The sequence below is a fragment of the Tigriopus californicus genome, chromosome 10 (genome assembly GCF_007210705.1).
Source record: "Tigriopus californicus strain San Diego chromosome 10, Tcal_SD_v2.1, whole genome shotgun sequence".
NCBI classification, from domain to species: Eukaryota; Metazoa; Arthropoda; class Copepoda; order Harpacticoida; family Harpacticidae; genus Tigriopus; species Tigriopus californicus.
The window spans coordinates 12,130,586-12,145,358 of record NC_081449.1 but is presented as its reverse complement, the minus strand read 5'-3'; the positions used below and the strand labels follow the sequence as shown (position 1 = coordinate 12,145,358).

The 14,773-nt window shown below is 44.1% G+C and overlaps 1 protein-coding gene across 1 annotated transcript in view; it reads left to right on the top strand.

The window, feature by feature from the left end:
- The window catches only part of LOC131888625 (irregular chiasm C-roughest protein-like), a 45,195-nt gene that overhangs the window by 29,092 nt on the left and 1,330 nt on the right, over nt 1–14,773 (top strand). Inside the window, exons 4-8 of the mRNA XM_059237527.1 lie at nt 7,931–8,160; nt 11,094–11,407; nt 13,397–13,548; nt 13,609–13,739; nt 14,305–14,725. Of these exons, the coding sequence (XP_059093510.1) occupies nt 7,931–8,160; nt 11,094–11,407; nt 13,397–13,548; nt 13,609–13,739; nt 14,305–14,725 (1,248 nt within the window). The remainder of the gene's footprint in view (nt 1–7,930; nt 8,161–11,093; nt 11,408–13,396; nt 13,549–13,608; nt 13,740–14,304; nt 14,726–14,773) is intronic.

Sequence of the window (14,773 nt, the reverse complement as noted above, 5' to 3'; positions counted from 1 at the left end):
TCACTCAAATTGCATCAGAGTTGGAAACCACAAGGGAATGCTTCCAGAGTTGATGGTGGACCAGAGGATGCATCCTTGAGACGGCCTTTCCTCGGGAAAAAATCAGGAGCCAAAATGAACGCACGCTAAGCTGAGACCTTGTTTAGCCGATGCCTACTTTCATATTTATCCAAGCTCCTTGGCGATGCTCTTCTGCTTCTCGTTTGCTAGTTACGTTCGTTATTATGAGCCCAAGCGAGGGGTTGGAGTGCATTTCGAAAAACCTCAAAACAAGGCCGTAAAAATGCATCCACCAAAATGTGCGTAAATGAATTTTTTCGGAGGGCCTTGGACGACATAAAGAAAGGGGAATGTGTGTATGTTTAACGGACCTTAACCTATTTACCTGTACTCTGCGAGTATTTCAAGTTTGGAAACTTGTTATCAATGATGGTGGTTTCGATGATTCTTTCCCAAAGCCACAAGGACTTCTACTTTTGTTCCGACTCTTAAGTACCCAAGGATTTCGCCTCAAGGGCTCGTTGCGTCTTGCTTTGGATCCTTCTGGTATTTTGCTAGTGGGGGACTTAACTGCGATTAGAACGAGTCCAATGAAGGAGCTAGTTCAAGTCTGTCATCTCCTTGGGAAATGTTCGGCTCCAACTGAAAAATTTGGCATGCTCGAATTGAAATCCAGCCTCAGCTCAGCCTCGCACTCCCAGGATCGAAGTCTGGACCAAGACCTCTCAGTGAAGTAACAAGAACATGTGTACACCAATCATGGTTGAATGACATTTCTTCTGGGTGTAATCTTGGCAGTGCATTACTTATCGGAGGGGACCATCTGGATTGGTTGGTGGTGCTTCCGTAACCGTTCCATAGTCACGGTGGTCGTGGTAGGGGAACAAGAAGTACGCTTAGTAGTTCCCAGAGGAGTCAGTCAGGTTGGCCACGGCCAACAATCTCCAAGCCTGATGGCGGCCGATGTTGTACTGAACAAGAACTAATTAGGTTAAGTCGTGGAACTGGGTAGTTTGCAAACCACAAGGACTCTTCAGGGCACGATGACGACGAGAACGAGGCAGGACTCACTCCTTCAGAGTCTCTTTGAAATTCTGTCGTCTCATTAGAGATTCCATTTCAAGACCTTTGAATTGGTAATAATGCAGCCAACTGAATCCTAAGAGCGTGTTGTTCTCCTTCGTACGGCGAACGAGTGTAGGTATGGAGTGAAGTCTTAAGGCCAAGGTCAGAGGTAGGTAAATCGTCGCCAAACCAGGCAAGAGAACGTGGCTTGGAAGTTGATGGTGAAACGGTCAATAGTCTTGAAGCAATGGCAAACATTCCGCGAGAGAAATCCTCCACAGAATTCTCGCCGTTTTAAAGGAGACGGATGAGAAGACTGCGTTCGTTTGAGATGTTTGGCCTCATGATTAAGAGGAGAAAAAAGGAGTATTACCAAAATGGATTCCTTGATGGGTTTGTTGTGGGAGACCTGTATAAGTTACGAAGTCGATGAAGCTCTCGAGGGAGTTTTGATGAGCTCTTTTCCTCACCAATCCTCCAGAACGAAATTACTAGACTATGTAGTAGACCAACATATGTTGAAAAGCTATTACTTAAGCTCTCTCTTTCGTTAGAACCTTTTTCAACGGTAATTGAATGAGAGATATGTTATTTTAATGATAATTCACCCCGATACTTATCCGACCAGAAAAGTGAGAGTGTCAAGTTAGCCTGGATAATTTGAGCTTGGACAAGAGAGGGGGAAACGCAATGAAAAGAGAAAGCCCCGCAAATTGGTCATAATTTCTCGAGTTGACATCCAATATTGACAAGAAGTGAATTATGCCTCCAATACTTCCAGTTTTCTTTCCGCTGACCGCTCATCTTCCTCCCATGGGATTTCCCCAATGTGTCAGACAGACAGGAAGTGGCTGTCCTACCAAGATTCTACTCTACTTTTGGCTTCATTAGGATCTCCCCGGTAAAAATTTGACCTCATTCTCTTTGGTTCATAGTCCGGCTCAAATACAATATATTGCCCCCCTTCTTGGTAGGGAACCATTAGGCGGGAAAATTCTCCTCAAAATTGGTTCGGATTCAGTGCAATAGAGATGTACTGTAAAGTTTTAGTAGAACAAAAAAAAAAAATCCAAAATATGAATGTACTACTTCTTTACAAAGTTAAGTGAGCGAATCATACCAATCCAATAACATAGTATACGTGCGGCATTTACCTGCTTTATTTCATTGAGAATGATATCCAAGCCAATTCTGATACCTTTAGTAACATAAACTACACATTATTTTTGCAACGGGTTCTAAAGTGGCCGTAAGAGTTGTGAGTCAACAAGAATAACATTAAACGTACTTAAGGCCCCATTACTCATCCCAAAGAAATTGACTCGTTACAGCTACTTTTTGCTTGAAGTGCATTTTTAATTGCAACTTCAAGAAATGCGTGCTTAGGACCCGAATACAACTTTGCCAAATTTACGGAAAATAGGTGCACATATCTCGTTTGCACTCTCCTTTTATTCAACATAATGGACCAACCCATCCAAGTTCCATGACCTTCATGAGGCACCCCATCCGAACGAGAAAAGGAGTTCCAACATTGTCAGCCGGATTAATTAATGACCCGGACCCCGGTGTGACCTTTTTGTTCCCAATTCTTTTGAGGACCATCTTCTCTAATGCTTTCTTTTCAGGGCAACAGATTAAATAGCTCTACGGACCTCTTCGATTCACGGGGAAGAGAACTGTGGTGTGATTTCCAAGACTAGTTAAACGATATCAATGCTCCAACAAATAACAAAATGTCGAGATTGGCAAACAATGCGTCAAATTCCAGTTGATTTGAAACTCGATCTGTCTTATCGCAGTGGATGTCATTTTGAATGTGGATTGTGATTTTCTGGCTTTAGCACCCTCGTTTAATCTCGACTAAACAATTAAACTGAAAGTGGATGGACCGCCCGTTGGGTCTTTTAATTTCCACAAAAACCGAGAGACGGAAAGTTAAACATTTTGTTTCCACTTTGTACCAAACAGACCTCATCTGTTGAAAGTGGTCCCAAATCAGAGAATAAAAGAAACAGTCGGGGTGTCAAATGAGAACAAAGAAAGTCATGCTTCGAGGTGATTTGTGTGAGTGTGGTCATTTCTCAATCCATGTGATGATTAGTTAGGTGCCGAAGAGGGGGGCAGGGGGGAACACATATTTTTCTTTGGATTTCATTCTTCAAGGGATTTGTGAGAAAAGTTTCCCACGTGGTCCGTTGGTGCTACCTTAAGAGTGCCGAGACGGGCGGCATGTGTAAACTTTGCCTCTCTAATCGATCAGTAAACACCGAGTTCAGCCACATGACATGATGATTGATCGCTCCGAATCAAAATTGTCACCCTTCTTGACTGCTTCAGGCACCAAAGTGTGCGTCGTACGTACGTACCCTCAAAACGAGTCAAAATGCAACTGGCATTGTGAGCCCCGTCAGATTTCGATCCAATTCTGTCATTCGGAGCACCGACTATACGAAACTCCAGGACAAACACAATAGCAGTCTCTGCTGTGATGAATTGGTCTACAATTTTTGAGTGATTTACCTTGTCACTGAGAGACAGCGGAGATTCCTTTTCCTTCTCGGGAGACTTCCTTCGTGAAGGAGAGGGAGGTATGAGTTATTTAGACTGATAATCCCCAACCCACAAATCATTTCACATGAGGGAAAGATTTCCGTGCGGTCAGTTATTGGATTGCGTATGAATCTTGGGTAGTCACCACTCAACTCTGATTTGAAAACGTTGATGATCACGATCGTCAGTCATGAATGTGCTGAGCAATTACTTGGCGTACTCTACCTATGGTTCAGGGCTAATGCCGAATTAAGCGGATTCTCCAATCAATGTGAACTTAAAAATTGGATCAAGCTCCAAGTTCACGTTCCTTTTCTGCGATGCATCCATGGGGTTTGGTTAATCTGAAATTTGAAAACTTGGCCATTTTTTCATTCTCCGCTCATGGGAAACTTTTTGCAAGACCTGGGAAAATTCATGGCGCCTTTTACCAGGAAAAAGTTCCAACTTTTCTTGGCCCGCTTGCTCTTTTTTTTCTTTCACATGGCTCATCTTGTAAACTGATGCCAAGTCGGGGGCCTGAACCTAAAACGGTCCCCTACTTTCGGGTAGTAGTCTTGTTTCCGAAATTGAAGTTCTCCCTACTCGACCACAAAACCCGCAGGAAACTCGCAACGAAATAAATGGTCTCAGCTAATATCCCCGAGGGAAGTGAATTGCATAATGTCGAATGCACACACTGTTCTTTCCTTGGGATTTCATGTCATGCGAATTCACAATCGCGGTTGTAATGGGTTGCAAAACGTCCATTCAATCCTGATCTGCAGTTCCTTTTTTCCTTCCCGTTGTTTCTTTTTTTTGCGACGACAATGTCGTTGATGTTGGGAAGGGGAAATTCAAACAACTAGACAAAGCATGCAAATGTTGTAAGGCTTGGAATACAACATCGTATATTGCCTGTAAACTTGACGCAGTAGTCAAGTCGGTGGCACGAAGGCTACGACAACGAGGTATGCAATGTGAGTGAGTGGTCTGTCTTCTTTGGGTTCAATTTGCGTGACTGGCAGATACTACTATAACACGACGAAACTAAGACTTCCGCATACTACTTGCGCTACTGTACAAAGGGATCAGCCAGGATAGCGCAGAAAATCCAATACAAGTCCTAGTCACACGTGTGACATTGGCAAGAGCTTTCAAGTCTTCAGTGCTCTTCAGTGGCCTTCACTGGCGTCGCCATGATACAGTACAGAGTGATCTAGTCTTCCTCTGGCCCTTGTCAGCCAATTGATCCCAAAGATATTGAGCCGGGGATCTACTCATTTTTGAATGGACCCGAGCAGTGCATTGGATGTGGATCTAAAGATGGCTTAAAGATGACAGTGGTGCACACGGCCTTTAACCCCTCTGCTCCTCTTCGCTTCCTTCGAGTTATGTGGTGGCCTTTGCAAATCCGATTTTTTTTCTTCGTCGAAGCATTGCCACAAAAACCATATCCCCCTCTCTATTTCGTTCTCTCTTTCTCCTCCTCGTTGTTGGGTTGGCCATCTTTGTACGTACATAGACCTTGCTAGCGGGTCCTTTCCAGTTGGAACTATCATTTCAGCAATGGACCTCCAGTCCAGGCCAGCTTTCTTTAATCGCCATCTTTTTGCACACTTAGGGCCGTTTTCTACTCATAATGGCAGAGCTGAGCGGGGGAGTCGGAGTAGTTCTCGAGGATGGAAAATCCGGCTTGTTCCAACTTGGATCATCATTGTCTTTTTCTACCCTGAGGAACTCAAATGTTTTTTCTCGGGTCCGTGAGAGGAATCCATGTGGAGGAGCTGGCGGAGACAGACCTCATACCCATACCCTATACCACCTTCGCCTCAAGCTCTCTTTCTCACTTTATGGCACCAAAAATCAAAATGAGATCTTCTCCACCCAGAAATGGGTCAGGGCAAGTGAGCGGGTGAAGACGCGTCGCCTCGTTCCTTTACGCAATTGTTTTCGGACAAGATATCCTCTCTTTAAAGCGGATGGGAGGAGCTCCAAACAAGTGGCCCCTACTGAATTTTTCATCAGATTCCATTTTGGATGTGCTCTTGCGCGGCTCCGAGGAACAACTTACTTCTGAACTTTGAGGCACTCAACAACTGTGCTCCTTTGAGGGTCTGAAAAACGAAGCCGAACCAACTATAGTTTTATTTGTCTTCTCAACATCTTTCCCATGGGAAAAGAGCTATTGTCTCGCTCTCTCTCTATCGCTGTTTTCTTTGAAGGAAGTTTGCTCCTTATCCCCTTGCTTTTTATCTCGTTTTCTCGCCGTTTTAAGTAAACGAAACAAAACATTTGCCTTTATTCGTTCTCTTTATTGCCGGGTCATTCCAACTTGGTCAAGCCCACAACTGGAACCAACACTGAAGACAACATCTCAGTGGTTCCAATCCAGAGCAAACCAGCCTTAACTCAGTGCACTCACCCGGACTTGGTAGTTTGTACTGGGCCTCATGAGAGAGGTCCATAAATGGCGGAGGTTGGCTCTGATACTGCTAATTTGACCTTATTCTCACGCATTCGCCTGTTCGTCTAGCTGCCGTCTTCTAGCCTTCAAAAAAGGCTGAAGATGAGCATGTTCTTTCCTTAACCAAGTCATTGAACTGCGAGAGCTTGGAATGCGAACTCGTTAACGACGAAGAATCCGACGGGATCTAAGTTGTTTCTTCTTGAAAGATCATTATATCTAAGATGGAACACAGTCTCTTAATCAGGAACAGAGTGCGTTAATGTTGGACTTTAGGCTTCTGTTTGTGAGATACTTTTCTCCACTCATTTACTCACCGAGACAAAGTTCGGCATATACTAACCTCGTATTTTTGGGTCCTTGTTATGCCTCAGTATCTGGCAGAAGACAATGTTCCCATGAGGCAAAGAGTAACTGGAAGGCATTAACTTGCCGACTGAATGCATTTCCAAGGATCAAGCTATGTAACCAACATCCACTGGAGGGATGAGTTGGTTGGAGCTTTGAAAAATGTGCAATTCAATAGAAGCTCGAAGCATGACGCATGCAAGCATATGAACATTGAAGTCATTACCTGAGGAAACCACTCTCATTTGACAATAGTGGACATCTCACCCATCATCGTTTGTGTTTCAAATTTATTCTCTTTTAAGTGTCCGGTACCTGAAGATGATTCCATGGTAGAGACAAAGAGCGAGAGAGGGAAAGGTAATGTGATGGTCCATCTCCTCTCCTGTCAACAAGTTTGTGACAGATTTGCTAACCTTCACCACCCTTCCCAAGGCCAACACGTCGGTCTTCTAAGATCTCATTCAAGAAATAGCACAAGCACAGGGAGGGGGGGGGGGATTGGGGCTTTACCCGGACCCTCTTGAACTGACAGCAGTCAAGCAACAGATACTTCATCAACCGAAAGAACTTGCAACAGGCTGCTGCTTTTGCTGCTAGTTCTTCGTCTTCAACTTGTGCTACTGCTGTTCCAGTCTCTTTGGGTTTGTTCCACATTCACAGTCGATCTTTCCCCGGTGGATGTAAAGGGATTCTTGGGTCTCTTGTCAAGACCCAATGCACATTCTCACTCTAGGACAAGGATCCATTCTTCGCTCAAGAAGACTCACACTCTTTCTCGCCTCCAAGTCTGTTCTCCTTCATCCTTGGATAGGAAAGAGAGTCAGGGACTATTTGGCGGGGAAGGAATCAGATGGGATTTACGGCCTTTTTCCTCACTTGCTGATGCTATGAGCGTAATCGGGATGACAAATAAGCAATTGTGCTTTGTTGTAGATGTAAATGAAGCTGGGCTTCGACCTGTTTGGATAAACGCTAAATGTGACGGGTACGGATCGCCAGCCGAAAAAAAACCGCCACTCAATGGCGTCAGCTTTACTTTAGTGCAATAGGCCCTTTTTCTTGTTAGCACAAGATCGCGACTCAATTATGCACAACATGGTTGGCAAATCTCAATTAGTCTCTTACATCTTTATCAGTACAATTACAGGCGTAGACGCTAGGATAATGATCGCAGTGGACTGTGAGCTCGTTATAAATGGACCTCAATCACGTCAGGAGGCTCTCGTAAAAATGCCTTTGGCTAGACTCTCTTGAACACACAATATACTACTAGAGCATAACAGTACCTGGAACACATGCCTGCCCTTACTAGGACCAAACGAGGCAGAAAGAAGGGACCACCAATGTCGGAAATTGATTAATTCTCTCATGACATTCCGAAAAAAATATAGTCATCTATATCAACGTGGTTTCTCTTGTGTCTAAAAACTCAAACGTTCCCTTGGATGGCGCTACTAACAATACAGAGCCATGAGAGATTTTGGAGTGACAACACATTTCTTGTTGATTTTTCAGGTGATTTCACGCTTGACATCGATCCTGTTGTTCTGGAAGACGACGCCTTGTTCCAATGCCAAGTGGGGGCTGCTGAAGGGGTGGATCCCATTCGGTCTTCTGATGCCAAACTCACAATTCTCGTCCCACCCGAGGCACCAGTTATCCTCAATGGGCCAGAAATGAGGACCACCGAGGATCGTGAGGTCGAATTCGAGTGCATATCCAGAGGTGGAAAACCAGCGGCTGAGGTACGATCGACGACCGACGACCAACTGACGGACTCCTTTCTCTCCTTGGAGAAAGAAGACATTTAGACTAAATTAAGTTTGGGAATGTCCTTGTCCTGACTTGGCTCTGCATTTCAATTTCAAGCATCAGGGGTGCTTTGACACTATGAAATTGAAATATCTAGGCTGAGAGCAATTGGAAAAAGGATAGAATCTTTTCTTTCCTGCGGTCCAACTCTTTCGTCGAGTGGCTTATGACAACTTGCTTCCAGGAACACTAATGTTCTGTCGTTAGGGCTTTGTGCTAATGATCCTACGTTGTTCCTTTGTACTTGGCGGTGGTCGGGGGTCGAGACCGGTTCAATTTCAGGGGACTTCTCTCTCCACCTCATGTGCAGTGCGGTCGAATTACGTATATTGCCACATTAAAGCACAGAGTATAGTCGATCCAGGCAAGGATGTCAGGTGACCTGATTAATTAATCTTGGCCTTGGAAAAAACATTGAGTGCTCTCACTCGAAAGTCAACATAACCTGGCTGTTGGTTTTTGTCACTTTCACTGGATTAGTTGTAACTTATGTTTTACCGCTCATAGCCGCAATCTCATGCAATTTATATGCACGGGACATGCTAGCATGTTGTCCCGGTTAGTACATGTATAAATAAACCAGCGACGGGTTATTGTTTTGCAATTCCAAGCTTGTCATGGAACACTCGGACAATTGGGGCCATTTCGAATTCCAATACTTTTTTCTCGAGCCCCACTCCCTCCCTCTCTTTCTGATGGTCTTGCTATAAGGTCCTTGTTTGGAACTTTGAGTCCTACAATGGACCAACGGAAGAAGGGACGCGCACACCCTGAGAAAACTTACCGATAGTTGGGTCACCCACTAGTAGTCTTCCTGTATTTAAGAGTGGGAAAGAGTATTAACAACTTGTCACATGGGGAGCGAGCCTCATTCGTTTACTTGACAGCATTACTTCCACCAACTGACACGACCTCGTTGACCTTGCTTCTGGAGGTCTACCTCATGCACGTACTATACAAGACCAACCATCTCTAAATCTTGTCCTTGTCGTGAAATAAGCAATTGAGAGATATGATCATCTTCACTCATTATCAATCAAGAGATCCTTGTTGAAGATTGGTTGTCCAGTCCAGGTGCTTGTTTGCAAATTGTGACTATCCCAGTTTCAGGCTAACGTTCCCAATGGTCCATAGAGGTAATTCAACTCCGCCAATTTCTCGTGGATGAGAAACTTTCTCACTAACTTAGATAGTCTTGTCATAAAGTTTTCTTGAGGAGAGAAGGGAAGGGAATTTGTCAAGCAAGTTGTCTCGGAAGAATTTTTTCCTTTCCGCTTCCTGCAACCACTTTGGTTGGGCAAAGAGATTTTGAGGTAAACGGCGGAAAATTCGCCAATGTGGTAGGTTTACCTATCGTCGCTCTAACGGTTAATTTTCCACATTTCCTGCTCCGATGTTGGGTTGGGATGTGATTACATTGATCCGCATCATCAGTTTTCAGTTGACTGGCAAAACATCGTTAATACAGCGGGATGTTCCAGTGAGTCGACGCTGTAACCCGATTCCATCCATCCCTGCACCCAAGGGGACGTAAACTGCTTCCTTTCCCAAAATTTGGGCCTGGGCTGACTGTTTTTCTTTAGATGGCTCGGCACTCAGGTTCCATGAAAGTAACTAGATCCTTGAATAGCCTTCCACCACTCTCACCTGACTTGGACAAGAGCACATGGAACAAGCGCGCTACTTTGTCTGGTAGGGAACCAACTAGTTCCTGCTTGCCCCTAAGTGACACCCAATGAGCAATAACAGACATCCTTGTGATAAAAAGGGCTACTCCCACAAGTGAATTGAGTTCGAATTGGAAAAAACGTATCGTTCATTTGCTTTAGCCCGTCAGATTTGGGCAGCTAATCTAACAAATGCAAAGATAGTTCAAAAATAAGTGATGAATACACATTTAAACAATGTGGAACGTACATAATAACAAGCAAGTGGTAGAAAAAGTGAGGACAGTATACATAGAGTATACCTATGCACAGTTGGTACAACAAACGCTTCTGCAAACACGCAGATTGAGCCGACGAGTAGTAGCTAGGAGGACAATGGATCCCACAGAGTAAGAGGGAACAAACGCTTGCCGAAAAAGATGAACGATCCACTGAGCTCTTCCAAGGCGAAGAATTGACGGGAAATGAAATCTTCTTTACGAGCAAATGCAATAGGAAGAGGGCAAAGAAGAAGTGGCTTCTACGGTAAGCTGCGAGTGGTTCCCGTTTCACGTAAAGCCAAGGATCTCGGTCGTTGGAATATGGGACTGAAGTTTGCATGAATTAATGACAAAGACCACGTTTCAAATAAGGCCGTCAATGTTGTCAGAAAACTACTGGTGACAACCAAGCGAGGGAAACGGAAGTGTGCTGTCACCTCTTGATTATGGTACATGCATTATGAGTTCGCTTCACCACAGAAGCGAAAAAACGAGATAGGCTTCAATAAAACATGCGAAGAGCTCTTCTTTACAAGACTAGTTTTTAGCATTCCAAGGGACTCTGAAATTTCAGATTTTCAGCCGGAAAATCAAAGAAGCTTCCTTTTTCGCTTGGTGTTAATCCCTTTGATGTTTGACAAGTTCATGAACATGCAAATACAATCCAAGGACATTGGCATACTTCATTGCGTGATTTGTCCATTTCGTGATAATCTCAAACTTTGTTATCTTGTGCCCTATGTCGAAGAGTTCCAATATCTCCTTGTTGTTCGTTACGCACGTTCTATTCTGACAAGTTTAATGCATTTATAAGTAGGTTTGAGGGGGAGATAATTGGCTCCTTCTCCTTCAAAGTTCAGATACGTCCTTCTCAAAGTACGCGTTGTTCTCTTGTTTGTCACGTTGATGCTAAAAATAAATGGGGTTCGATCATTCCAGATCACTTGGATTGGTGGTTCTGGTACCGTCATCGAGACTGGGATCACCAAAACGACGAATGACGTGGAAAACACTAAACGGCTGACTACCATCTCCAAGTTGAAACTCACGGCCAAGAAAGCCCATCACAACACCACATTGACCTGTCAGGCCCAAAACTCGGCCGATCGACAGCCGAAATCCACCAGTGTGTTCCTAACTGTGGAATATGCCCCGGATGTGACCGTCACTGTGGATCACACGCCTTTATACGAAGGAGACACGGCAGTTTTCACTTGCACTGCCCACGCCAATCCTTCAGATATGTCCTATAGGTACGTATGTACTCTACATGCTGAGGTACCTAGTGAGTAGGAGAATGCGTGAGTGAGTGAGTCTTTGAATGAATGNTCAGATATGTCCTATAGGTACGTATGTACTCTACATGCTGAGGTACCTAGTGAGTAGGAGAATGCGTGAGTGAGTGAGTCTTTGAATGAATGAATGAATGTGTGTGTGTGTGTGTGTGAGAGAGAGAGAGAGAGTGGGAGCTCTGGAAGTTCCACTTTCTTTATTATTGTGGACCCGGATGAGGCGTGCTGGAGATGCACCCCATGGATTGAGCCATTATACGAAACGGTATCAAATTTCAATCTTGGTAGGGGGGCTCGTCATTGTCCTGACAGAGAGATGGAGGGGGAATATTAAGCATATTTGATGCAAACCAAATGATCATCACGCTCGAATGTGAACCCAAAGCATGCATAATACTTCGCTGCATCTGGAATGGGACAAGTCCGTTTCCTCTTGAACCACGTATTCGAGTCTGAATGGAGGGTGGTGGGTAGTTTGCATTTTGCATCAGCCATTAGCCTATTGGCATCGTTCCATCCTTTATCTCTCGGTCTCTTGGAAGTTGCAGGTGTAAATCCCGATGGTTGTCCCAAAATTGTTCCCATTCCCCTATTGAAGTGTATGATCAAGTGCGAAGGATGTTTTGAGCCATAAAATCTGTCAGAGACAAGTTGTTACGCTCGGTTGGACTCACTAAAAACTTTTCCTTTGAAGGTGGATTCTCCAAACAGACCGCCGCTCACAACCTTTTACATTAGGAGTCTAACCACTCGGACGCGCTAACCCCGAACATTTGAGGAGTGCTTCTCGGGGATTGAGCAGCCTTGTCATCCGTTGTGTTTACCTTGCAGGGACAGTTCTTTTTCCAGTGCAAAAATACCTCGATATGTAGGCGGAAACATCATCTTACCCGTAATAGGAAAACCTCGGCAAAAACACCGATGATACGTTCTTAAAAAGCGCTGCACACGTTAGCACAAAAGGGCGAAAATGGTCACGTTGCAATGCCTTGACATTTTCATACTTTTAGTTATACATTCGCTCATTCGTTCGTCCTTTCACTTCTATTTACACACAATGGTCTATATTCATGGCAGACAAGTTGATTACCGACTACCCTTAGAAAAAAGTTTGCTGCAGGACAGAGTATCTGTAAACACGCGAAGCGAAGAAGGGGGAAAACCGAGAGTGGATTCGTTCAATGTTCAACTCGGCTCTTAGAGGGTGCTCTTTTAACGTTCAAAGGCAAATGAAAATCGCTTAGTGCTTCAGGAGGCTTGAACCATCAATGTAGGGGCTCTTCAAGTGCGCTTGGGGGATGTGAGTGAGTGTTGATAAATATCATGAATATTTATGTGCAACCCATTTAAAAAGATTAGTCCAACCTGAAGTGAGTTTCTCATGGAGTCAGTGGTGCATCCTCATCATGATCAACAAGATGAGAACGATCGCCATCTCCATCTTCATCATGTCTTAGGTTTTGGCCATTTCATACTCGAATGAGTACTCAAAGAAGGTTAAAAAGATGAGAAGAAACTAGAGGACGAGAAACAAGGAGCACTAGAGTACGCACATGAAAGACGTAACCCCAGAACACACGCCCGAATTTGGGATGAAAGTGCCTTAGGAACTTGGCTTTGCAGACAGACATATCTGGTTAAGAACAAGATGCCATTTGAGGGGAGCCTTTCGTTAGAACGAGAAGGGAGAGTAAGAGGGGATATTTCAGAGGTTTTCAAGCATAAAATCCGCATTTTGAGGCCGAGAAATGCAGCTTTGAGCATTCGAATGGATCATCCGGGATGAGAGAACCAGACCTTTGAAGCCACCTTCAAAGCAAGAATCACAAAATTGTGTAAACACATTTTACACCCTACGATCTGAGTCTGTAGAATTGTAACGTTTGTAGATGTTCTAATTAATCCGCTTTAAATACACGTTCCTCTTCCTCTCTATGGCACACACAACAGATGGTTCATGGACAACAATATTGTGACGGGAAATCATGGGACCCAATTACGGCTTGAATCGCTGTCTCGCCAACAAAATAACAAGATTGTCAAATGTGAAGTCAGCAATAAAATTGGAAAAAGCGAGGAAACAGAGACCTTGAACATCAACTGTAAGTTTTCATCCAATGTTTTCCCTATTCAGTCTCTGACCATGTTCCCTGTTCCGTCAGATTCTCCAAAATTCATTGAGAAACCAAAAGATGTTAGTGGTGAACGCGACCAAGATGCAACCCTCACTTGCGAAGTGGATGGAAATCCGGCTACAAGTTACACATGGTTTAAGAATGGGGATTTTCAAACGGTGAGTTTAACGAATAATTTATTCAAAGTTCATAGTCGTTGTTGATGCCAAAAATTCGAACGTTGTGAAGCAACAATGCACTTTGAGAGAGTAATTAAACGGTACTTGCTAGCGGAAATTTGTCGAAAAGAGACAGCAATTATGTCTCGAAACAGTCGCGAAATGGTAACCAAGATGAGGAAACTCATTCAAAGAATTCTAGGCTGGTGGTGTTTATCGGCGGTTGTCGAGGAAACCTAAACAAATGAAGGCTCTGGCCCTTCTTTCTCTCTTTTTGTCGCCATCCAGTTTTGGCACCTCCTCGAGCCGAGGAAATCTGGGTGTCTATTCCAATGTAAACTTGCGTCTTGAAACAACTTTGGGAAGCTATCCAGCGAAGATAAACACACCTTGGGCCGAGAGTTTGAAGAACCCTGGAGTTCACTCTCATGGACATGGGTCTCCTGTGAAGGACAACGAGAAACTATCCTCACTAATTATACCTTTGACGTTATTATATCCGTTACCCATGGGGCTTGGCGATAAGGAACAAAAAAAAATAAACTGAACCTCTCTCTTCAACTAGGTTCGAGGGTACACTTCCAAACTTACGGTCAAAATATCAGAAGCTACAATTGGGAAATACATTTGCCGAGCCTCGGTCAAAGATTTCCAAGAGATATCGGCTTCGGCAGAGATTATGATGAAAGGTCCTCCTCACATCATTCGCAGGAATTCCATTCAATACGGATACGAAGGAACTACGATCCGTCTGACCTGTGATGCCTTTGCCATCCCCCCTCCTAATACAATCATTTGGGGAATGCATGGGTACTCGTTACCACCGAGTAGCGATCACTATGCCATTGAGGAAGAGGGTCGAAAAGATGGAATGAAGAGTACTCTCATTATCCATGACTCGGTGGAAGCAGACTTTGCCGATTACAACTGCACTGTACGGAATTCTCATGGAGAGGATTCTTTTGTGATAACTTTAGAACAGCAAAGTGAGATCTGACATATTCATGAATTTTTTTTTTCGACATCAAGATTCT